At 38.4% G+C, this 26,639-nt stretch overlaps 1 protein-coding gene across 1 annotated transcript; it reads left to right on the forward strand.

The window, feature by feature from the left end:
* Positions 1–4,193: 4,193 nt before the first annotated feature.
* CER1 (cerberus 1, DAN family BMP antagonist) lies at positions 4,194–6,932 on the forward strand (the record flags this gene model as incomplete). The annotated part of the gene is made up of 2 exons (XM_081066055.1): positions 4,194–4,852; positions 6,651–6,932. Exons 1-2 carry the CDS (start codon positions 4,352–4,354, stop codon positions 6,930–6,932), a joined length of 783 nt encoding a protein of 260 aa, XP_080922181.1. The 5' UTR covers positions 4,194–4,351.
* Positions 6,933–26,639: the final 19,707 nt, after the last annotated feature.

The following is a 26,639-nucleotide window of genomic DNA, read 5'->3' on the forward strand; positions in this document are numbered from 1 at the left end:
TCTCCATGGTATGGGCATGTTTTGGACAGAGAACAGTAAGATCACTGAAACTGCAAATAGAATAATCAGATCTTAAACGATATTTCAGGGATCAGTGCCTAAAAGTGGAAATGGGGAATTTTTGTGGCATGCTATGCCATTTGATAGTTGTCCCTTTCTATTGGCTATGCATTTTGTTCTCTTAGGGTGACGTTATAGTTTACAAGAGCTGCCATAACAAAGTACCACAGACTGGGTGGCTTAGACAACAGAGATTTATGTACTCACAGATCTGGAGGCTGGAAGTCCAAAATCAAGATGTAGATAAGGTAATTTCCTTCTGGGGGCTCCTTCCTTCGCTTGGAGACAGCCATCTTCTCCTTATATCTTCACATGGTTTTCCCTCTCTGTGTGTCTTTGTCTTAATCTCCTTTTCTTATGAGGACACCAGTTTTATTGGAATAGGGCCCACCCTAATGACCTCACTTTAACATAATTACCTCTTTCAAGGCCCTGTTTTCAAACATTCTGAGGTTCTGGGGGTTGAGATTTCAACATATGACTTTTGAGGAGACACAGTTCAGCCCATAGCAGGTGACAATATAAAAAGATTGCATAAATAAGTTGATAACAGTGATTGCCTCCATAGCAGGACAGGAAGCCTGAGAGGTCTGAGGAAGATTTACCTTTCATTGTACAATTTCTTGTCCTATTTGACTTTTGATACTACATATATTTATTACCTAACCAAAAATCAAATGATTGCACATCTATTGCACTTCCTTGCACTTAAAGATTTATTGACTAAAATGAGCAGAAACACAGGGTGACCCTACCTGATGCCTTTGGGATCTGGATCTGAAAGTCCCTGATTAGCACAGGAATGGTGGCTGCCTAGTGTTCCTTGCGTAACTTGCTATAAATAAACTAGACTCTCCCTATGGACTGCGGACTCCACCAGGCCTGGACAGGGACACCGCCTTTTAATCCTCAGACCCTAGCACAGAGTTGGCACTCACATACTTGCTGTACGAATGAATACATCAATGAGTCCAATAAGTGGAGCAGCTCTGGGGAATGAGGCCCTTTCTGATGTGTTCTTTACATAGACAGTGTCAGGGAGGGGTGTCCAGGGGGGAGAGTTGTACATGTTGAATAATTTACTGAAGTAAATTATGTCAAAAGGATTAAGGGGAAACCACTTACTCTAATGTGCCATCTTCTTTGTCTTTTGGAAAACACAAGAAAGATTCTGCCTTCTTTGAAAGGGTTCTTTTTAAATAATCAGAACTCCCATGACACAATTGCTAGTCTATATTTTGAAAAGAGAGGTCATTATGAGGCAATGGCATGCGCCCTAAACAGATTTCTTCCACAAATCCATCAACCCTAATTCCCTTTTCTGTCTCTCAGTTTAACGCTAATGCCCACCTTCTACCCCAAAACTGCTTCTCACCTTTTGTTGATTTAGGTCTGGGGTTTTCAGGAAAGAGCTGAGCCTCTCTCTTTTTCCTCAGAGAGCGCTAGACCACTTTTTCACTTTCTTCTGAGAGTCTGTAAGAGAGATAGATAGAAAATGCAGCTGTGACTGTCCTCTCACAGGCATGTTGGGAGCTCTGCCCAGTCCCAAAGACGTCTTAGTTCCTAGGAAAACCAGGTCAAGTTGGAATCAGAGCTCATATTATGCGGAGCCTGAGCTGTAAATTGGAATGAATGTATTATGATATTGGCCCCTGTGGCTCTCATGAAGCCCTGAGGTTATCCCAGGAAGTGGACTTAGCAGTCTTGGGCACATGTAAGCTCAGGCCTACCTTTCACTGTGGCGTTTGCTACTAAGTACACCAACAATCTGCGGTGTCTCTCCACACTATGGTTTCCCACTGTGTCGGGAGGCCCACTCCAGACCCGCCTCCATTTGGCTGCATCCAAATTGGGAGGTGACTAGATGTCTGTGTCACTGAAGACCCACAGAGCCAGCGTATTTTTGCTGAAAGCTACAAAAATGTTTGTGTTCTTAAGAGTAAGCTATAATGTGTCACACACTTAGCTTTAGAATTGGTGAAAGGACACAATGGTGAAAGGGGAATGTCATCGGCCCTTAGCTGTGAAAGACGGGGCTGGAAAACAGGCTACTATACCATAGCTCTCATCACACAGGCTTTACTTCACTAGATTTACCCTTCAGGGTAATCGTTCATTTTCTCAACAGGAATGGCAACACAACAAGAGGAAATTCTCCATGAGTACTTTTTAAAGGATGTTTATAAACACCAAAAATGGGATCAGAAAGAGAGTTTAGGACTAAAGGAAGGTTAAAAACGGTAACACACATCACTACAGCTAATATAATAAAGTTATAAAATGTATGACACCACTAGACCATATAACCTGCTTGAGGGCAGGAACCAAGTTTTTGTCATTTTCTATCATCTTCTAGTATCTAATATGTTGCTTGGCTCCCGGAAGTGAGTCTTCTACAAATTTTGATGCAACAGAAATTATTTTAATTTTGTTCTATGTTCAGAGCTGATCAACCCGAGACCCCAAATGGAATCTCTGAGATAGCCTTCAGTTTGGGGAAATGCTAGATATTGCGATTGTTGGCAATTAAACTTTAGACACTGAAAAGTAAAGTTTAAAAGGAATTCGGAAACATATCATAGTTGGTGTCCATAGCACATTTATACTCAGGGGACAGACAGGCCAGCTCTGGAAAGTCCATTTTATTGACTAACTGAGGAGAATGAAGAAATTCAAATAGCTGGCAATTAAAACACTACTTTAAAAGAAGTGGCAAATCTTAATGCTCATTTAGGATTGATCAACTTTACCTTAATTAATATTAGTGCAGATTCTATGGTATTTGATATAAATAAAATATGTCTCTTCTGATAGAATTTTGGAAAAATTTGGTCCATTTTTAAATAGTTCATTATTTGAAGATAAAGGGCTTACTTGAGGCTTTATCTCACAGAAATCAGGCATGACTATTAAAAAGAACACAGGTGTCTGGCAAAAAATATTCCAGTGGGTCACTTCTTTAAAAGAATGCTTAACTAGTACTAAAAATTGGGGGAGCATGTTCCAGGGTTATGTGTGTTACTGAAAGCAAAGAATATAATCATTAAACTAAAAGGGAAGAAACATAAGCAAGTATTGGGTCAATTCTCAGTGGAAATAGTGTTCAAATAGTTCAAATAGTATGGAGAGTCCATTAGACTCAATTCTGGGATTTCTGTTTCCTGCATATGTTTCTTTTTATATCCTGGCCTGATTTACGACATTTTCAAATGATAGTCACATAACAGATTTTCCTTTGATCCCTAAAGACTCATATTTATCGCCATCTTTATTTATCCTGGTCATCAATTATGCTAGAATTGGGAGGTAATGTGGATTCTGTAAGGTAAAGAATTGACCAGCCAACTTCATGCCCAGAGCTATCAAACCTGGTTCTTAGAATCCACGTTCTCAAGTCTGGTTCTTTGTTTAAAGAAAGAAAAAAATCATTAGGCTGCTTGAGAGAAACATTTCCCCATCTTCAGTGAAGACTGCTGGTCAGTCTATTAGTTAGTATCTCGTTGAGAAATTTGTGAACAATTGAGAGGGTTTATCTGATGACTGACCAGGTGTGAAATTTAGCACTGAGTATTTGATTCTTAAGGTGAGGGGAATGATTTCGAATTGTGAAGTCACTCTTTTGCCACACAAATCAGCAACCTCAACTGCATCTAAATAAGACAGAGAGTCTTCTACACAACAAAGTTAACATCTATCTATTTCTTTCTTTCCCTCCCTTACCATGTTGATATACTCCTTTGGCTGCTTGTGTGTGTGTGTGTGTATGTGTGTGTGTGTGTGTGTGTGTGTGTGTGTGTGTGTGTATAGAATCTAAAAGCTTAGACTTCTGCTACATGTATGCTTTGAATTTTTATGTGGTATACTTTTCTCATAAAACCATGTTTTATCTATTCTATCCCAGCACAAAACAGATGCATCTCAAATGTTCTGTTGACTCTGGTCCTTCTAATAACAGCGATGGGAAATCTGGGCAAAGAATGTGTTGTTTTCTCTAATACTGCTCTTTAAATCTCAGACGATAAAGTGTCAGCTAATGACCCCCTGGGTCCCAGGCTTTCACTGGGGCCTTCTAAAATACACAAAATTCAAGTGAAGGCAGGACACCATTAGCACTACATAATTCAAGCAAACAAATGTGTTTACACTGCCTGGCTACTGACCACCTGCCTCCTCATCCCACAAGGCTTGTATCTATATATGGGACCTCCTTGTTCACAGTTCTGCAGGGAGCGAGTCTCTCCTTCAGGCCTCACGGGCTGTGAATCTGAGAGGAGCTTGGGCCCGCAACAGCATGCATCTCCTCTTACTTCAGCTGCTGGTACTCCTGACTCTGGGAAAGGCTGCTCAGCACGGCTACCAGAGTCAGAGTTCGGTTTCTCTTGTGCTCCTAGAAAGGAATCGCAGAGAGCTTCCCGTGGGCAACCAAGAGGAGGCCGAGGAGAAGCCAGATCTGTTTGTTGCAGTGCCACACCTGATAGGTGCTAGCACTGCAGGGGAGGGCTGGAGACAAAGAGAGAAGACACTGTTCAGGTTTGGCAGGCTCTGGAAGAAGCCTGAGAGAGAACTGCACCCAACCCAGGACCCGGTCAGTGAGCACTTTCCAATTGGCACCCAGGCCCTCACTCAGTCAAAGAATGGGATACCAATGAGGAAGTCACCTCTTCAGGAAGAAGCCAAGAAATTCTGGCACCACTTCATGTTCAAAATGAGTCCGGCTTCTCAAGGGGTCATCTTGCCCATAAAAAGCCACGAAGTGCATCAGGAGACCTGTAGGACGGTGCCTTTCAGCCAGGTATTTGTTCTGGGGGGAAAGGGGATTAATCGGGTTTGAGGCAGGGCGTGGGCAGCTGGGACAGGTGGAGAGGAAGGGAAGAGGCTGCCAGGAGCCTGAGTCCTGCCTAACTCCCAGACTTTCTCCCTGGGCAATCATCATAGGATTTGGCAAACTATTATCATACCCCCAAAATTTCCTTCTAAACTTTCCATTGTTTCTTGGTGTTCTGGAAATGCCGCAAGAATTGTATGACTGTCCTGCCAATATTAATAATCATTTCTTTTGATGGCACATAGCTTTGTTTTTTTATTTTTACAAAAATGTTGCTCTATCCAGAATGATAAATAAAACAACACTTTCAGTTAGAAAACAAGGAATTTAGAGCCATCAACCGAGAACTCTCTCAAGCTGTGTCACTAACACTCTATTAGGATGTGGGTGAGTAGGTCAACTCCATCTGTAGAGCAGTAGGATACATTGGACTCCTCCCCAAATACTTCATACACATATATGATGGCCTTAATCCTAGTATTTCACATGACACTACTTCACAGGTCTATAAAATACGTTGAGGTTTCTAGGCAGAAGCTGCCATGTCACTTTAATATAATCATAGCAAAAATGCTTTAATGTATTTTCTCATAAACTTTTAAAAAATAATCTTGAGGCAAAGTCACATTTTCTAATACCTAATATCCTAATTCCTAATACCTATCCTGGTACCTAATACTAATTCCTAATACTCTTCCTAATACCTATCTCCTAATTCGTGTTGTATTGGATGGTTTGTGGTTGTCATCATTGATTCTACACTGTTAAGATGAAGGAGCATTCTACTGTCTCCTTCCTCCCGTCGGTCCTGGCAAGCCCCATACTCCAAATGTTAAATTAAAATTGAGAAACTGCATCAGGTGCTTAAACATAAAGATAGTGAACTAACAGCAACATGAGGTAGAGTAAAATTTTACAGTCCAATAATACTACCCAATTAAGCAGGCAGTATTATAAGGTAATTGACTGTGCAAAGCAGTTAAGTATTATGCCTAAAAAGGCAAGGATATGTAGCAATGACAAGTCAACTGTCAAATAATAATGACTGCTTTGTGGCCATGTGCAATTAGAAAATTGCTCCTAAGAATCATGCAATCAAATTTCCTTTGAAACTCTTATTTTGAATTCTATTGTGAATGAAATTGAAATTAAGGTGTTCGACTCACATATTTTGAAAGGCACATAAAGCTATGGGCATAGGTTTATGGGAGAGGCAAAAGTGATGTCATGCATGATGATTTGCAGGCTTATGTGTTGCAAATTTGCTCCATGCAACTTCATAGATTTGAATGTACTATAGACCCTGCAGAATAGGATAGAATTAAAATCATGATATTCTGACCTATGAGCAATTGAACAGACTTGTATTGAGAATATATTATGCACAATGTACTGTGAGGAATCAACAGGGAAGGCACATTACTTACATAAGAAGTCAGCCATTAGAATTTTTCAACTGGCAGCATCCAATTAGACAAAATTTCTTAAAGTTTCGCATTTCAAAATAGAATAAGACACTTTCATATTAACTTAGGGACTTCTTAAAGGTTAATTTATTCATTTACTCAATAAAAGAAACCTTTTGTTGAGGTGACTTTATGCCCTTACAGATAACATCACTTGGATAAAGCAGAATATCCCAAATTGGAAAGTTTTTGACATTTTATTCTAAATTATCCTCAGACTTAACAGTCTATAGCTTCTGTATCATGTGTGTTAATGAAATGCTGCAAGATCATTTAATGGAGATGTGTTTGCCTTGCAGACTATCACCCATGAAGAGTGTGAGGAAGTAGTTGTGCAGAACAACCTGTGCTTCGGGAAATGCGGGTCTGTTCGTTTTCCTGGAGCTGCACAGAGTCTCCGTACCTTCTGCTCCCACTGCTCTCCTGCCAAGTTCACCACGAGGCACTTGCAGCTGAACTGCACAGGCCTTGCCCCTGTGGTCAAGGTGGTGATGCTGGTGGAGGAATGCCAGTGCAAGGTGAAGACGGAGCACCACGAGCATTATGCCCAGGATCCCTTTATCCCAGGATTTTCAACTTAAAAAACTCTCCCAATATTACTTTTCAACAGCAAAGCCACAATAGCAAAGTTGCTGATTATTCGTTCTGGAAATGTTCAGTACTCTTTTAAGGGAAAGGTGGTTTAAAAAGTAGCAAGATAGAGCAATTTAGAGATGATGCTATCCGTCTAGTTATCAGTACACATTGGTATCCAGTTTTGGCTCTCCTGCTTACTGGCCATAGAAGGGTAACAAGTTGTGGAAGCATTCTCCACCTTGAGTTTTACAACAATAAATGAGGGACTTGAATTCAATGATTGCTCAAGTCCTTTCCACTACTAATATTCCATGATCTATTGTCTCCAAGTTTTTGGTACAAGCCCTCCACCTGAAAAAAGGAAAAGAAGTAACCTAGATCATAAAAATGGGCTTCTTTAATAGCTGTCAAAGCACCAGCAAATTTGTATAATAGAAAGGATTCCTCATACTTACAGCTGCCTTTGCATCTCAGGCAGTGTTTTATTTGACTCCAATCAGATGATTAAGTAGTTCCATAGATGTAAGTAGTAACGTGTTTGGTTGCTTCCTTATTTTTGATACTCCCCATATAAACTTCTTAATGTCAGGTCTCCGGCTTTGAAGAAGGAACATTAATGGTATTTTTAGTGCTTTACATCGGGATAAGGAACAATTCCTGGTAGTCAAACAAGAACCTATATTGTGGGGAAAGAAAAATATATGGCCAATACCAGGTTTAAAGGTCAATCCAGAGATGCTAATGAAAGTAACCAAGGAATTCCAGTAACTGTCAAATTAAATAAACTGCAAATGATTTAAAATTAAAACAATTTACAGATGATATATTTTATCCACATGTATTTTGGGTAAGGTAGTAAGTAAAGGTTCTGTGTCTGGATGACTGCTTTTTTTTTTTTTTTGCTACCGTGTAAAAACTTTATATTACAAATTTTATTCAGCAAAAGCCACCATTGCAAGTTCTAAAAATATTCTGAATATTTGAATGTATTAAATTTTAGTGTATGAAACATTCTGGTAAATGTCATGACATTCAGTTGTTTTATAGTTTGTCCTTATTTGTTTTGTCTGTCCCATAATTTAACGACACTATCTGGAGATTGCCTAAGTTGAAGTATTTCTGAAATGGTTTCAGAGCTAAGACGATGGCCAAAGAGTTTCTTCTGACACATCAGATAGCTCTCTGTTAAGGTCCTTGAATCACTGTCTTCTATGATTACATTTCTCATTTTGTATTTATTTATATGCATGTTTTGTGCAGACCTCACTTTCCCCAGACATATTTCTTTTTCTGTAATCATTCTTTAAAAATTCATCTTAAAATTATTTTAATTGTTTGGATTCCTTTATTTTCAGTATATTCACAAAATGTGTATCCCAGAATAACGATTATTTTCTAAAAAAAAGAAATCAATGTATAGTTTAATTCTATTCCTCCTTAATCACACTATCTAACCTGGTGTTCTACAGAAGCGAACACATTTATATTTAGTGTATATTATACAACACATCAACATAATAGAATATGTGCTACACAGATACACATGTGACATTTACATCAGAATATATTATACCCTTTAGTGGTCAAAGACAAGCTAATTGGCCAAGGTCTGATCATAAGGATACAACTGTTAAGCATTACTGATATCCCAGCTGGTCAATATATTTTGGTGCCAAAAGCTATTGAGCAGCTGTCCAGTTTGCAATTGTCTAACCCTGATTATGTAAACCCATCTCTGCCAGTTGGACTATCCTCATCATCCTTACATTCTTGTAAATCCCTTTTATCTATCCTTGCAAATAGACTCTCTAGCCCCAAAGAGTTGTCAGTTTTATTCAAACTCTGGCCTGCCCCTCCCTCACATGTGAATTCAAGATGAGATAGCTAATGGTGGCATCAGGGCTTGTATTCATAGAGTAATTGTATGAACCTCACCGTTTTTACTTATTCAACCATTTTTATTTATAAAAAAGGCAATTTTCAATGGTTCAACATAATACATGGGAACTTAAGAAACCAAGAGGAAACACACAAATATTGAATATCTATTAAGTGTCAGATACTGTGCTGGGTCTTTTACATAAATTAAACAACTTATGCAATACATAAATATACAAATTATACATTCCTTACAAAAATATTATGAGGTGGGTAAACATTTTATGGGTGAGGAAAATAAGTCTTAAGAAAGTTTAAGCAATTTGCCTAAGGTCATTTGGAGCATATTTTTAATTTGTATTAAAAAATTTGCTCATTCATTGTCTACCAATTTAGATTTGACTCCTCTAGGTCTCTTGATTATAGGCCTCAAAGATAATTTCTTTTACCTCTTGTGTAACTCATATTTCAAGGAAATTGATATTATCTTTTGAAAGAGTAATCTTCCTTAGGTCAGGTTCTCAGCCACGCATTGTCCTGATTGAGAGGTGATCATGGCAACCCTCTCAAAAGTCTTGGTTTCATTTGTCTCCTGATTAAAATAAGGCTGATAATAGTTACTTTAACATTATTGTGATGACTAAGTGTAAGTAACAGCCTATCAGAGAGCTTTCGATTCTGTAAAACTACAAGGAGTTAATTCACTCTTCTCCATTCAACTTTCTCTTATTTTTTTTTATTTTTTTTTTTTAAATTTATTTATTGGGGTGACAATTGTTAATGAAATTACATAATTTCAGGTGTACAATTCCGTATTACATCATCAATAAATCCCATTGTGTGTTCACCACCCAGAGTCAGTTCTCCTTCCATCACCATATATTTGATCCCCCTTACCCTCATCTCCCTCCCCCCACCCCCCTTACCCTCTGGTAACCACTAAACTATGTCTGTGTCTATGAGTTCTTGTTTCTCATTTGTTTGTCTTGTTTTTGGTTTATATACCACATATCAGTGAAATCATAGGGTTCTCTGCTTTTTCTGTCTGACTTATTTCGCTTAGCATTATATTCTCAAGATCCATCCATGTTGTCAGAAATGTTCCTATATCATCTTTCCTTAACGCTGAATAGTATTCCATTGTGTATATGTACCACAACTTCTTTATCCATTCATCTATCGAAGGACATTTTGGTTGTTTCCATGTCTTGGCCACCGTAAACAAAGCTGCAATGAACATTGGAGTACACGTGTCTCTATAGAGAAATGCTTTTATATTTTTGGGGTAGATACCCAGGAGAGCGATTGCTGGGTCATATGGTAATTCTATTCGTAATTTCTTGAGGAACCTCCACACTGCCTTCCATAGCGGCTGCACCAGTCTGCATTCCCACCAACAGTGTATGAGGGTTCCTTTTTCTCCACAGCCTCTCCAACACTTGTTGCTATTTGTCTTGCTGATGATAGCCATTCTGACTGGGGTGAGGTGATATCTCATTGTGGTTTTTATTTGCATTTCTCTGATGATTAGTGATGTTGAGCATTTTTTCATATGTCTATTTGCCATTTGGAAGTCCTCTTTAGAGAAATGTCTCTTTAGGTCCTCTGCCCATTTTTCAATTGGGTTGTTCTTTTTTTTGTTGTTGAGTTTCATGAGTTCCTTGTATATTTTGGATATTGGACCCTTATCGGAGGAACTATTTGCAAAAATCTTCTCCCATTCAGTCGGTACCCTCTTTATTTTGTCGATGGTTTCTTTTGCTGTGCAGAAACTTTTAAGTTTCATATAGTCCCATTTGTTTATTTTATCTTTTACTTCCATTGCCTTTGGAGTCAAATTCATAAAATGCTCTTTGAACCCAAGGTCCATAAGTTTAGTACCTATGTTTTCTTCAATGCAGTTTATTGTGTCAGGTCTTATGCTTAAGTCTTTGATCCATTTTGAATTAATTTTGGTACATGGTGACAGATAGCAGTCCAGTTTCATTCTTTTGCACGTGGCTATCCAATTCTGCCAGCACCATTTATTGAAGAGGCTGTCATTCCTCCATTGTATGTTTTTAGCTTCTTTGTCAAAAATTATCTGTCCATATTTATGTGGTTTTATTTCTGGGTTCTCAATTCTATTCCATTGGTCTACGTGTCTGTTTTTCCGCCAATACCATGCTGTTTTGATTATTGTAGCCCTGTAGTACAAGCTAAAGTCAGGCAGTGTGATACCTCCAGCACTGTTCTTTTTTCTTAAGATTGCTTTGGCTATTCGGGGTCTTTTGTGGTTCCAAACAAATCTGATGATTTTTTGTTCTATTTCTTTAAAAAATGCCATTGGGATTTTGATGGGGATTGCATTAAATCTGTATATTGCTTTGGGTAATATGGCCATTTTAACTATGTTGATTCTTCCAAGCCATGAGCACGGAATGTCCTTCCATTTCTTTGTGTCATCTTCAATTTCTTTCAAAAATGTCTTATAGTTTTCAGCATATAAATCCTTCACATCCTTGGTTAAATTTATTCCTAGGTATTTTATTCTTTTTGCTGCAATTGCAAAGGGAATTGTTTTTTGTATTTCTTTTTCTGAGATTTCATTGTTAGTATATAGGAATGCAATGGACTTTTGTACGTTGATTTTGTAGCCAGCAACTTTACTGTATTCATTGATTGTTTCTAACAGCTTTTTGGTGGAGTCTTTAGGGTTTTCTATATATAGCATCATATCATCTGCAAAGAGTGATATTTTAACTTCTTCATTCCCAATTTGGATGCCTTTTATTTCTTTCTCTTGCCTGATGGCTCTGGCAAGGACTTCCAACACTATGTTGAAAAGCAGAGGTGATAGGGGACAGCCCTGTCGTGTTCCTGAACGTAGAGCAAAGGGCTTCAGTTTTTCACCATTAATTATGAGATTAGCTGAGGGCTTGTCATAGATGGCCTTTATTATGTTGAGGTATCTTCCTTCTATACCTATTTTATTAAGTGTTTTAATCATAAATGGATGTTGTATCTTGTCAAATGCTTTTTCTGCATCAATTGATATAATCATATGATTTTTGTCCTTTATTTTGTTTATGTGATGTATCACATTGATGGATTTGCGGACGTTGAACCATCCTTGTGCCCCGGGGATGAACCCCACTTGGTCATGATGAATAATCTTTTTAATGCATTGTTGTATTCGATTTGCTAAAATTTTGTTTAGGATTTTTGCATCAGTATTCATCAGAGATATAGGTCTGTAGTTTTCTTTTTTTGTGTTGTCCTTACCAGGTTTTGGTATCAGGGTAATGTTGGCCTCATAAAATGAGTTAGGGAGTACTGACTCTTCTTCAATTTTTTGGAAGAGTTTGAGCAGGATTGGTATTAGATCCTGTTTGAAGGTTTGGTAGAATTCACTAGTGAAGCCATCTGGTCCCGGACTTTTGCTTTTGGGAAGGTTTTGGATGACTGATTCAATGTCTTTACTGGTGATCGGTCTGTTTAGGTTTTCCAGTTCTTCATGGTTCAGCCTTGGAAGGCTATATGTTTCTAAGAACTTGTCCATTTCTTCTAGGTTATTAAATTTGGTGGCATATAGTCCTTCATAGTATTCTTGGATGATCCTTTGTATTTCTGTGGTGTCCGTGATAACTTCCCCTTTCTCATTTCTGATTTTGTTAATTAGTGTCTTCTCTCTTTTTATCTTAGTGAGTCTAGCCAAGGGTTTGTCGATTTTATTAATTTTTTCAAAGAACCAGCTCTTTGTCACATTAATTTTTTCTATTGTCTTTTTGTTCTCTATTTCATTTAGCTCTGCTCTGATTTTTGTTATTTCCTTTCTTCTGCTGACTTTGGGTTTCACTTGTTCTTCTTTTTCTAGTTCTTTGAGGTGTAACATGAGGTTGTTTATTTGGGATTTTTCTTGTTTCTTGAGATAGGCCTGTAATGATATAAATTTCCCTCTTATAACTGCTTTCGCCGCATCCCAAAAATTTTGGTAGGATGTATTTTCATTGTCATTTGTTTCTATATATCTTTTGATCTCTCCTCTAATTTCTTCTTTGACCCAGTCGTTCTTTAAAAGTATGTTGTTTAATCTCCATGTATTTGTGTTTCTTTTTGCTTTCTTTTCGCAGTTGATATCCAATTTCAAAGCCTTGTGATCAGAGAATATGCTTGGTATGATTTCAATCTTCTTAAATTTGCTGAGGCTGCTTTTATGTCCCAATATATGGTCTATCCTTGAGAATGTTCCATGTACACTCGAAAAGAATGTATAATCTGATGTTTTAGGATGAAGTGCTCTATATATGTCAATGATGTCCATTTCATTTAATGTGTCATTTAGGGCTGCAATTTCGTTATTTATTTTCTGTTTGGATGATCTATCCATAGCTGTCAATGATGTATTTAAGTCCCCTAGTATAATTGTGTTTTGGTCAATTTCTCCCTTTAGTTCTGTTAGTAGTTGCTTGGTGTATTTTGGTGCTCCCTGATTGGGGGCATAAATATTGATGACTGTTATGTCTTCTTGTTGTATAGTCCCCTTTACCATTATGAAATGTCCATCTTTGTCTCTTGTTATCTTTTTCACCCTGAAGTCTGTTTCATCTGATATCATTATGGCTACACCTGATTTTCTCTGGGTACCATTTGCTTGGAGTGCCAGTTTCCACCCTTTCACTTTGAGTCTATGCTTGTCCTTGTAGCTGAGATGTGTCTCTTGGAGACAGCATATGGTTGGGTTTAGTTTTTTGATCCAATCTGCTACTCTGTGCCTTTTTATTGGTGAGTTCAGTCCATTTACATTTATGGTGATTATTGATACGTGAGGATTTCCTGTCATTCTAGCTTTAGTTTTCTGGTAAGGCTGTGTCTCCATTGTTTCTTTGCCTTTTTGTTGTTGTCGATTATTTCTGTGTGGTGGTATTCTATGATGTTTCCCTCTGTTTCTTCTTTTATTACAATATATATTTCAGTTCTGGAATTTTTTTGAGTGGTTACCCTTAAGATTATGTAAAAGTAAGTTTGATATTTAGAGTATTCCATTTTCTTCAGCACGCTTACTTTCTCCATTCCCATATTCCGGTTCAGGCCTTTACGCTCCCCCTTTTTATGTTTCGGTTGCCACAAATTGTCCCTGTTGATGGTGGTCTAATAGCCTCCTTTAGTATTTCTTGTAGTGCAGGTCGTGTATTAGAAAATTCCCTCAGCTTCTGTATGTCTGGAAAGGTCTTTATTCCTCCTTCATATCTAAAGGATATCTTCGCTGGATATATTATTCTTGGCTCATGATTTCTCTCTTTCAATAGTTTGAATATTTGGTTCCACTCCCTCCTGGCTTGTAGAGTTTCTGCTGAAAAATCGGATGATAATCTAATGGGCTTTCCTTTGTAGGTTACCGTCTTCTTTTCCCTGGCTGCCTTGAGGATTCTTTCTTTGGAGTTAATTTTAGACAGCTTGAATACAATGTGTCTTGGAGAAGGCCTGTTGGGATTGAGGTAATTAGGTGTTCTATTTGCTTCTTGGATTCGAGGATCCAGTTCTGTCCACAAATTTGGGAAGTTCTCATTGACAATTTCTTTGAGTATATTCTCTGTTCCCTTCTCTCTTTCTTCTCCTTCTGGTATGCCCATTATTCTTATATTGCTCTTTCTGATGGAGTCAGAAAGTTCTTGTAGAGTTCTTTCGTTTCTTTTAAGTCTCAAGTCTCTTTCTTCTTCCATCTGTGTAATTTCCAGGTTTCTATCTTCGATGTCACTGATTCTTTCTTCCATCTGGTCAACTCTACTACCTAAGCTGGTTATTTCATTCTTAATTTCTTCTATTGAGTTCTTAATCTCCAGAAATTCCATTTGGTTCTTTTTTAAAATTTCAATCTCTTTCGTAAAATGCTCATGTTGTTCTTTGATTGCGTTTCTCAGTTCATTAAATTGCCTTTCTGTGTTTTCTTGCATCTCTTTGAGGTTTTTCAGAACTGCAATCTTGAATTCTCTATCATTTAAGTCACATATTTCCATATCTCTAAGTTCCTTTTCTGGAGACTTTTCACTTTCTTTTTGAGCTGTCTTGTTGCCTTGGTTATTCATGGCAATTACTGATTTATTATTTCTCTTCCTAGACATCTACAGGAGTGGTTTATTCAACAGGTTGATAGGAAGAGGTCTCTCTGACACAGTAGTGCTATATTTTCTCTGCACTTTTCCAGCTTCTCACACGATGGGGGGATTCCCTGGGAGACGGGCCTCTCCTCTGTTAACAGTTCACCTGGGTCATAGGGCGTCACGTCCCTGTGGGGGTGCGGAGAGCTTTTGAAGTTCCAAAGCTCTTTCTGCACCCGATTCAGAGCCCGTATGTTTCAGCAGTTCTGTTTACTCCTGCAGGGATCCGCCCAGATAGGTGGGGCCAGGGGCGGGGTGAGTTGTGAGAGGTGGCCCAGAGCAATGGCGGCGACCACCACCACAGCCGGTCCTGCTTCCACAGCTCCCTCCCCTTTGCCGTAACTAGTTGGGCTGCGAATCTGTTTCTGCAGTCCACAGTTCTCAGAACAGCAAAGATCCTGTCCTTGTGATCTGACACTGCTAGTTTATCGCTTCTAGCACCGGGCAGGTGGGGGTGGGGCGAGCTCTGGGAGGGTAGGGAGGGGCGGCTAATCTCAGTGCCTAAGGCTTCCGTTCTCCGCTCGGCAGTGAGGGCTTAATCACAGTTTTCAGCCTTCTTCCCTCAGTCTTTTCTCCGAGGTCTGCCGTGAACGTTGGGTTCAGCTGTGCTATATGCTGCCCCCTCAGCCCTGTGGGCCGTAAGCGGAGCCCTAGCAGTCCGAGTCCTTCCCTTTCCCGCAGCTGCGGTAGTTCCGGGATGCAGCGAGCTCGGAGCACTGAGCTAGGTCTTTGTCCTGCGCCCGCGGGGCTCCGTCCCGCACTTCTCCCTTCCCTCCTCCCCCGCTCGCGCGATTCACCCACCTGGAGGTGAATTCAGTAGTGGACCTCTTCGTCTTGCCTGTCTGCTGTGCAGGGAGTGTTTTGTGGAGTTATTGTTGTCCAATTAGTTGTAAATTCCAGGAGAGCTTTACAGAGGCTCACCTCACGCCGCCATTTTGATCCGGATCGTCCTCTTATTTTTTTTTTGAAATTTGTTTCGAGAAAATTAAAAGACAGAAAAGTGCAAAGAATAACATAACACTTACATTCTCACCACGAGAATATTTAATATTTTCTCATCTTGTGCTCCTTGTCTATTTTTTTTAAAGAAATCAACCATTTCACATATTAGTAAAGTCCGCCCTAACCACTCGCTGAGTCCCATCCCTCATGCCCCTGACCCTTCAACACCCCTCAACCCAAAGATTCCTGTTTAGAATTCTAATATCCTTTTATTTTTTATGGATGTACATACACATCTATAAATAATGTATAGTATTATTTTTTGTGTGTGTATGTTCCTCTATTCAGCAGGTATTTATTTATTCACCAGCTATGTGCAAGATACCATTCTAAGTTCTGTGAATGTAGCAAGGAAACAAGTCAGACATGATCCTGCTCCCTAATGGGGGGAAGACAAGCAATTTGAAAATCAATCAATTCATCGGTTAATCAACTGAGAGGAAAAATATCAGGTGGCTATAAGTGGTATGAGTTTTAATTATATGCATGATATTTTATATACATTGTTCTATAGTTATTTTTTTCTCCACACAGAATTCTGACGTGTTTTTACAAAAGATTTTAGAGTTTTTTTTTCTTAAATATATGTTTATCTCTATTCTAGAAACTTGGCGTTAAATATTCCCTATAGAGAGTGATTAACTTAGCTTTGATAATTAATTTTTTAATGTGCATACTCTCTTTAACCTGTCAATTGAATTCCTATTTAAGAATGTCCTGTACCTTCTGAATTCTTACAGAGAAGTCTTTTTATGCAAGTCACTGTGCTGAGAACTCTGGGATAATCTAAGGTAAATAAGACACATTCCCCACTACCCTGGAGCTTACAATGTAATAGCAGAGATAATATATGCAAATTATAAATCAATAATGACAGTAATAATAATAACAGCCACTAATTATTGAGCCCTTACTATGTGTTCAAGTAGCTTATATTTCTCATCTCCTAGAAATAGACATTTTTAAACCCATTTTTTGACAAGGGAGTGAGAGTTAGAGAACTTCATTAAGTCAGTCCACAAATATTTATGATTGTGATGAGCTTACAAAGAATATAAATAAATGAATATATGATTATCTAAATATAATTCCTGATCTTAAGAAGTTTGTAGTCTGAGAACAAGTAACTGAAAAAAGTATTTGCTTCTGTAAAGCTAGAATTATGATTCCCCCCACACAACCCCCAACCCCAGACTCAAATACCACTTTCCCAGTGAAGTCTTCCTTAACCCCCAGATTAGGTCAGGTTCACTTCTTATATGATTTCATGGCACTATATATACCTGTATGTCATAGCATTCATCTCATTTTGTAATTACACCTTTATTTGTGTCATTATTAGTCCAATCGTAAGCTCCATGAGAGCAGGGGTCATATTGGATGTCTTTCACCACTGTAATCAATACCTAGGAAAGTGTGCAGCACACAGTAGGTACTCAAGAAATATTTTCATCTGCATAAAAGAAACAGTATCATAGGTATCATGTTGAAGGTATATCATGTGTTAAGCATTGTTTCAAGAACTTTATATACATCATTTCATTTAACTCTCATGAAATCCTATGAGGTAAGAAGTACCGAATTATTTTATAGATGAGGATGTGCACATAAATTAAATAACCTTCCCACACTACCACTTCTGGGGCATAGCAGAAGCTGAATGACTCCAAAATCCCAGATTTTTCCTACTATGCTGCAGTGCTTCAGGATTTCAAAAATAAGAATATATATACATAAACACATATATTTATATATACATAAATACATATATATATATACATACACATATACATAAACATATGCATGCATATACATACATACACACATACATACATACATACACATATGTAATCAGGGTTAAACAGCTAATTCATCTACTAGTCTATGCCTTCTCGGATTCCCATAGCCCCATTAGTCATGCCTGTCTTAGGGCATTTATATCAATGAGAATGCTTTCAACTCAAGTACCAGAAAACACAATTCAGAATATACTAAGTTATAAAGGAATTTATTATTTCACTAACTAGAAGTCTGGAAGGCAGCTAGTTCCTTGGTTGGTCAAGTTAGAAGTCCTACCATTCCATCAAGGACTTGGATTCCTTCCTTCTTTCTGCTCTGTCACTCTCTGTCACTCTCCACCAGCTAAAACTCCCCTCAGTCACAATATGCTGCTGCAGTTCCTGACATGTTTCACCATTCACACATCAAGATCTAAAGTAGAAAAAATGGATTCTCTCTCACTTAACATCAATTTTAAAGAGATGAATAAAATCAGTTACATTGAGGATAATTAAACAATGGAACAAAATCTTTGCCCTGACAGCACGGAATAAAAAACAAAACAAAAAGCTATTGGGTAGGTAAGCATAGTGAATGCCATAGCCAGTGCCACTTTTTAACTTAAGTTATCATTATTTTTTAATTTTATCTTTCTTTCTAGATTGTAAGCTCCTTAACAGCAAGTTCTGTATATTAGACATTTTTGTTAACCCACTGCTACTAATTTAGTGTTTTATGTTTAATATATCATATTATACTATTTTAATATTATTAAATGCATAAAACATTTTATATATTATAATATATATTTGTATATACATATATATATAAACATGGACATATGCATATACAGAGTATAATTTTAATGTTTATAAGGGATAAATGCTGAACACATTTAAGCTAAATAAATGAATTTTGGGAACTGGTCTTGGAAGGATAGGTAGTATACATAGTGCGGGGAATTTTGAATAGCAGCCAAGTTTTAGAGATGTATTTAATAGGCAATGGGGAGTTTTTGAAGGTTTTTGAGCAGATTAGGATGGTATGGGTTTATAACAGGTACTTCAGAGAGGCTCACAAACCCCTTGAAGTGTGCATAAATGTTTTGACTATGGGCATACTTCAGGGGCGAAGATCCAGAATTTTTACGATCTTCTCAAAGATTTCCGTGAGTCAAAAATCCTAACAGTGGGTATGATAAATTAGGATGGGGAAAAAGCTGGAGGCCAGAAGAGCTGGAAGGAATCTTGGAAATCATATGCACAAACCTCTTCTGACTGGAACTCAGGAAAGTCAGGTTTCCATTATTGGAACAAAGGATGGACTTAAAATACACATTAGTGGTTCTTCTTCACCTTGTTTAACCTAATGTTCATGTTCAGGAACTTGCCAGGGTGAAACGGGTGAGTGAGTAATAATACCCTGAGCAAAGGAACGGATTTTCCTGTAATACTAGTTTTCCAAAGCCAGGTCCCACTTATCCACCCACGTTTCTGGGAGAGAGCTCAGGTTTTCATTTTATGGCCTGCCTCCCTCTTATTCTGCTGTGTTCTTCCTCCTTTCCTCCAAAAGAAACAATCAACAGTGACCCACCTGTGGGTGGGGACTTGGGTTAATATTTTTCAAAGAAATTATCACAACTTCCTTTTGTATACCAACTAAGGGAAACACACCTATTTCTGTCCACTATCCAAAGAACAAGAATTTCCAGTAATTTTATTACTAAAAGGAAACCTTCATCCTGCCTAAACCTCAGGCAAAAGATAGGTAAACATAAATGGATAGAACACCCTGTGAACTTATAATTGAAGGAACTCCCAAATATGCAAATATCACAAAAAGAGACTATGCCCCCATTCTCCTGCTTATCTGCAAAGGAGATTATGAGTCCAGGTAGAGCTCTAAGGAAAATTGCAAAGCAGGAGGAATTTTCTTTGGAATCTACTTGTCCTCCTTTCTGCCTACGATCTTACCTTAGAGCTCTTGCCTTTCTCTCACCTTTATTTCAGGATATCCAAATTATCTAAGTTGCCCCAGAGCTTCTAATTCCTGCCCACTCATCTATCTGGCTCATCACTGTATTCATCCAATTGACATCTATTTAGAACTTATTAAGTGTCATGCATTTTGCTGACTCATTGGGGTACCAAGATGGCTATGATAGGTTCCTGTCCTTGAGGACACATAATTTACCTGGCTGGAGAGTTTGTGTTTCATTCTACAGGCAACTGATTCTTAACCTAGAATTATCAAGGAGCTTTTAAGATACAGAAATTCTGTTCCAATGGGTGGAGTTAGCAATAGGGGACAACAGTCAATAGTCAATTTATCTTTAAAGCTCCACAGGTGATTTTGCCACCAGGCCAGATAATGAGGTGGTGGGGACAACTCTATTCTTCCCCACACTGAAGAATTCTGGTCATAGGAATTCTGAACACTTGCTCATATTCCTTCTGGAAGGAGAAGATCATGGTGTTTTCCCAGCCCTTCTTGATCCTCCTGTAGTTCTCCATTGAAACTCTCTTTTAAGTTCTTCAAATTTCATTTCTGTGAAATTCGTGAGTAACATGACTCTTGCCCAGTTAATAAAATTGCAATTTTTTTTGCCAAGAGGAAATAGAAATGTTTAATTGAGTTGATTTTTCTCCCCCAGATAAGTTGTTCTTTTTATCACATACCTATGGCATTTATTTCTCCATTAGCATTTAGCATTATAATTCAACAACTCTCAAATATTAGTGTGCCTACAACTTACTTTGGGTGCTCAAAGCAATGCTTTCTTGTCTCCACACCCAGGATGTCTGATTTACTGGGCTAGAGATATGTTCAGATATCTGCATTTTTCTATTTTTTTCATTATGAAGATTTTCAAAACTACAAAAATGTTAAAGAAAAATAGTACCAAGAATAATTCTATAGCTGCCAATTTCATTCAACAATTGTTGACATTTTGCCATATTTTCATTTCTCAGTTTGTATAAATGTATGTATGAATATTCACTACTTATTTTTATATTGTTGAGCCATTTGAAAATAAATTATAGGTATCATGTAACTTCCCTCCTAACACTCCAGCATGCATCTCCTAAGAATGAGGATATTCTTCTACATGATAAAGATAGTGATATTATCATTACTCCTTAGAAATTTAACAATATTTTCAAAATCCCATCTAGTTATTTTAATAGACATCTTCTGGATCAAATTATCTCTCTCAAGTTTGGAGGAAGAAGTTTCAGACATCATGGTGTACAAATGGAGGAGAGCTTTGGGGAGCAAGCAGGACTCATGGCACAACCCAAATAAGTCTTGAGTTAGCTGTGGGTAGATTTCACAAATCAGGGCAGACTAATCTTGCCAGAATGTCCATTCCACTTGACACAGAGTCTAAGAGAAGCCAGACAGGTCATACAGCTCCTAGGATACTCTCCCACACAATGGTTTTTAAGTATAGGAAAGGTAAAGTGTTCTTTCCTTCTTGGCAAACTTCAAAGAAAATCATCCTGCCCTCATTTTTAAAACAGAAAGTTGACTGGTGAGTGTCCAAAATGGTATCTACAGCATTAACTACATACCTGGTATAAGGGGTAAGATTTGTTTCAGTGGAAACGATCAGTTGAATGATTCCCTGTTGTGATTAAAGAGTTAAAATTGTGGCCCAGAGTCACAGAGGTGTTGTAAGAAATAGGGATCATGGGAATTGTAGTGTGACACTTCTGCATGCTCTCTAATATTGTCTCCATAAAACAGCATCAGCTGCCTGTGCACATGGTGTAATTTTAACATGCTCTTTTAATATTTACAGTGTGCCCGTAAAAGATTTCATGATGACAGTTGGTGCTTCCCGTAATATTTAATGCATGACAGCTCAACAGTGATCAGTTTGCTTTAGAAAAGAGCCTCTGAGAATGCTGTTTGTCACAAATCCTGGCCTGGGGATGATTCCTGGGGCAGGATTTTCTAAACCTAAGGTTGATCCCATTTCATTGCCTATATGGTTCGGTTCGGTAAGGTCATATCTCCAGGTTCTTCCCATACAGCAAAAGTGGAATAGGGAAAGGTGGAGTGAATAAGGAGGTTGCTTGCAAGCATAGGTATGAGCTTGGCAGTGACTTTTTGTTTTTGTAATGCAGTTACAGCAAAAGTTACTCCTTGATTAAGAGAGTAAAGGACAAAGATATCAGAAGAAATGATGTGTGTGTGTGTGTGTGTGTGTGTGTGTGCGCATGTCTATGAGTTTGGCTGCTATCCAAAGCAGCACAGGCATTCATTAACCCACGATGTGGTCAGTGCTTTCTACAGAGTTAGTCAATCTTTTACCATTGCTTCCATTGAATTCTTCAATTACGTGTTTGCTTGCCCCATGCTATTCTCCATCATGACATTGAGCTTTCATTGCCTGCCTATGGGATTTTCTCAGACAGCTCTATTTACTGCTGCACCCATGTCAACCACATTTTTACCAGCTAAGGCTAAGGCTTACTGCTGTGGCACTGCAGGGTGTCAAAAGGCGAAACATCAGATGGCCTAAATTTTTTCATCTATTAGATGTAGATATCATGAAATCGAAGAAAGTACTGTTTTATTACCTCTGACACCTGGATTTTCCTTGAAGTACCCAGATTATTTTATTCCTCTAATCAACGCTATCCTCACGTGAGCCATGTGGGCTGTCTCTTTCAGTCTCTTCATCAACTTTCCTGATGCTGAATACTTCCTTCTTTCCTTTCCCTTTCTGAGAGCTCTGTACTTCCTGTGTTGTGTCTGAACAGAGATGGAAGCCATTGAATTTTAAATCTCAGCTTCCTCCTCTCCGCTTCAAAATCTCCCACTTGATCACCCTCTGGCTCTTCTTTTGCTTCTGAATTTGACAATTAGCTGTTCCTTTTTCTACCAAAGGCCAGCCTTCCTGTTTGGATTCTTGATTCTACAGGTGCTCCTGCTCCACACTTTGTTTAAGCTCCCAATTTTAACTTGTCTTCCTTTTTGCTATTGTTATGGTCTTGTCTTGGGGGCAAATCCAGGATCCCCCATTTCTTTTTGCTATTTTCATTATAATGAAATCTCTCAATGAAAATCTCACTCAATCTCCATGCAAAGTGGTTGGCGTCATTAAAATTGCTTTATTTTTGTTAATGTTCTCTATAATGAATGAACACAGAACTTTTCATAATTTTTCTAGACTGATTTTACGTCTTCCTTGGAACTCTGTAAATCCACTTAAATTAAGCTGTTTTCCAAAAATATTACTCAGAAAAATAGTTTTTTTAAAAGCACATTTTCCTCTGTCTTCTACTTTGATCCACATTTCTCCAAAGGATGAGGCATCAGTGTAACCTGCCCAAAACATCACTTCCTCCCATGTCGGAAGAGTCCATGTGTGAAACTGCTGAATATGGCAGTTACTTTATTGTGCCACTGACACAGAAAGAAAGACCTCTTTCCTGAAGAACCTTGACTTTGTCCTGACAAGTGTGTGGCTTTCTTTATCAAATAGGTTGTTCAAACTTAATCAGCCAAAGGCTACCAGGGACAAACCTGTAGCTTGACAAAATAAGATTTGCTGCCTTGCAAGAAGGGAGGGCACTTCAAGGAGTGCCACTAGTCAAGTAGGAAGAGCCAGGCATCTCTTATAAATTGGGCTCCCATTAAAGGATTCTGAAGATAATCTAAGGAAAGCAGAGATCAGTTTTTGGATTGATTGTTATTTCAAGGTGGGGTTTGGAAAAGAGGGAGTTCACTAGAAATTGGGTACTATCCTGAGGTGAAAGTGGCAGAGAAATTGGGTATACCTAGTACTAAATAAACACAGCAAGCAGTCTGGGGCAAAGAGAAGGTCATTATGGTAACTTATAACTGCTGCATGACCTTGGCAGGAACAGTGTTTTCTATTAACTTTGCAGCTGGCTTTATCGGTGTCTGTTCTCCCCGCCCAAGAGTAGTGGCAGGGCTTCTTTTCTCTTTCCAGTCCTAACAGATTTTAACTCTTCAGGGTCCTGGATTCTAAACTGATTGTTCACCAGGACACAAATCCCCACTGGTACTTAACCAACTATAAGAATCTTAGGTTCGTCTTGATTTACCTTAATATGAATCTCGAGAGCAAACATCAAGCAACCCTAAAAAGTTAATGCAAAGCCACGTGGCTTCACTAACGGGTTCCAATTTCAGACATTCATAACTTTTCTAAACTCCGTCACTGTGACTTTTGATGATGCCACTGCCCTCACTATTAGTCTTTCCGGACTACATTACCCCACTGCAAAAGCTTAATGGCTCCTCACTGGAAATAGCGTTGCATTTTAATTCATCATGATTTGACTCTGTTGCACCATTCCATTCTCCTCTCTACCTTTCCATGTATTTTCCATTTGTGCCACAGCAGATGGATAGTCGTACTTTCATGTCTCCATGCCTTTTCTTACAGTTTCCGTCATCCTGGAAGGATCCTTTTTCCCCAAACAAAATCCTGTCTTCATGTGGATAATGCACGAACTTTTTTCCATGAAGCCACTCCTGAATCACCCTATCTGCTTTTCTAGCACATTGCTTTAACTCTGTTTAGCATTGCTTTTGTTCTGTCTCCTAAGAATACAATGGTTTTTTTTTTTTATAGTTATCCTTGATATTTGGGAAAACAAGGCTATTTTGCCTACTCTCTGTGTCTCAGGGCAAGTTCAGAACTTGAAGTTCAGGACTTCATTGTGGTCCTCTGGAGGTGTGGGGAGGTGCAGCAGCTTGTGAAACTTTAGATATGTATGTTTACGTAATTGCGTGTACGTGTACTTTGTTAAGAAGAGGGTCCACAGATTTCGTCAGATGCTAAAAATTATGTGTTACCTAAAAGTGGTTAAGAACAACTATTAGAATATTAGACTGTTGTGGAATGGGCACTCTGCCACTCAAACAGATGGGGGAGATGACTATAAGCAACCAAGAAATCATGAATGTGCATCAAATGTGGGTGCTTAGGGCATGGTACCCAGCTGGGCAGGTGGAGAATGCCATTCACCCAAAGCTGCCAAGGGCTATTACGCAGTACTGATTAAACTCTGGACTGCATTTGCACTGACTTTTGGAAAATGCAGTAAAATCCAGTCCTCCCCAGTCACGGCACAGAAGCACAGTAATTGGCTGAGCTTATCCACATAAATGCCCTGACTGTGCCTTTGTTGAGAAGCTAAGTTGACAGTGGCAGCAATACTACTTGTGCTTGTCTATTTTTTAAATTCCCAGATAAATATTAGTTTGATTAAAAATCATGTTTCTATCAGTCACAGGCACCATGAGTATACTAGAATTCTGGAGGGAAAAAAAATAGTACATGACATAGTACATCTTTTCTCCATCCTTACAGTACATAGAAAAGCTCCTCTAAAGATTACATGATGCCATATCTCCCTTACTCTCTCATTATGACACAGGTATCTTAAGTATACGGGTTACAATACAGTATAGTAGTATCTGTCATGAATAATAGAACTAGATGACTTGAGCTTCAGTTTAAGGAATAGATGGGCTCTTGATTATACTTTTTAACTGTCCATACTAAAAAGGCTCAGGAATTTGAGAATGTTTTTCCTGCTACTTCTCTCTTTCCATGGCTTTTAAAGAAAATTATCTGTGGTATTGATTTGGCTGGTAAGAGACAAGTTAACTCATGGAAAAAAGTCATGAAAAATATGTACACTTTCAATTGCCATGTACATTCATGTGCTCATTCACTAATGCTCATTTTGGCACTTGTTGAGATATTTGCCACAAATTATTGTCACAAGGGTATGCTAAGAGAGTGCAACATTATTCAATTCAGTTACCTGATACAGGACGTAAAACTCTATCTTTTCTCTTTGCCCAAAGTGACTCATTATCTGCATTATTTCTTTTCAAACAAAACAACTTACAAAAACCCAATTTACATAAAATGCATTATGAAAATCAAACATAATTCTTCCAAATGGAACTGTCACAGCCTTCCAACTAGCGAGGCATAAACAGAGGAGCTTATTTCTTAATCTGAAAGGCAATAAAATTTGCATAGAGTCAAGTTGATCCCTACCATTGAGTTCCTTGCGGGGTAAGAGACAATATTCTAGGTTAGTAATTCTTAAAACTTGAGTGTGCATTACAATCACTTGGAAAGCTTGTTAAAACACAGATTGCTGGGTTCCCTCCACCCTCAAAGTTTCTAATACAGCAGATCTGGGATGGAGCTGGAGAATATGGAACTTCTCATGAATTCCCAGGTGTTGTTGAAGCTGCTGGTATGGGGACCACACTTTGATAACCATTGCTTAGGTCATTGAAAGGTCCCTACATGTTTGTAATCAATTCAGAAACTACAACATAACACATTTAAAAATACCTAGCAACACAAGATAACATAAGGACCCAAAATAAGCTACAATGTGTGTAATGGATGTGCAGTGGTGAGAGAGAATGCTGGGCTGGCAGGATTTGAGCTGACTCCCAGATCTGGATAGAATTAAGATCATCAGAGTAGAAGATGGAGGGCATTCCAAGTAGGTAAATGAGCCAAGTTAGTAGTTAAAGCTGAGACTGAAGCAGTAGGTGGGGACCAGTTTATGAATGGCTTTCAATGACATCCTGTAAGGAGTTCAGATTTTATGCAGCAGGTAATATTTCTTCCATGCACACATTATGTCCTCCAGTGGCATGCAAGCACAAAGATTTAACTCTACGGCAACACTTTAACCTTCCCAAGGTACTCTTCAGCTGGGGTGAGGGACAAGAGGGGAGGTTTTCGTATAGTGTTTGATAAGATACCAATGTAGACCTGGGGGTGGATTATTTGCAACGTTGAGTCAATTTATGTTTCAAAAGGGTCACGATGGGAAACTGGGTAACTTTCGGATGTCTCCTGAATTACTCAGTAAAACCTCTTTGAGTAGGCAT

This window comes from Rhinolophus hipposideros (assembly GCF_964194185.1).
Source record: "Rhinolophus hipposideros genome assembly, chromosome: 11".
Lineage (NCBI taxonomy): Eukaryota > Metazoa > Chordata > Mammalia > Chiroptera > Rhinolophidae > Rhinolophus > Rhinolophus hipposideros.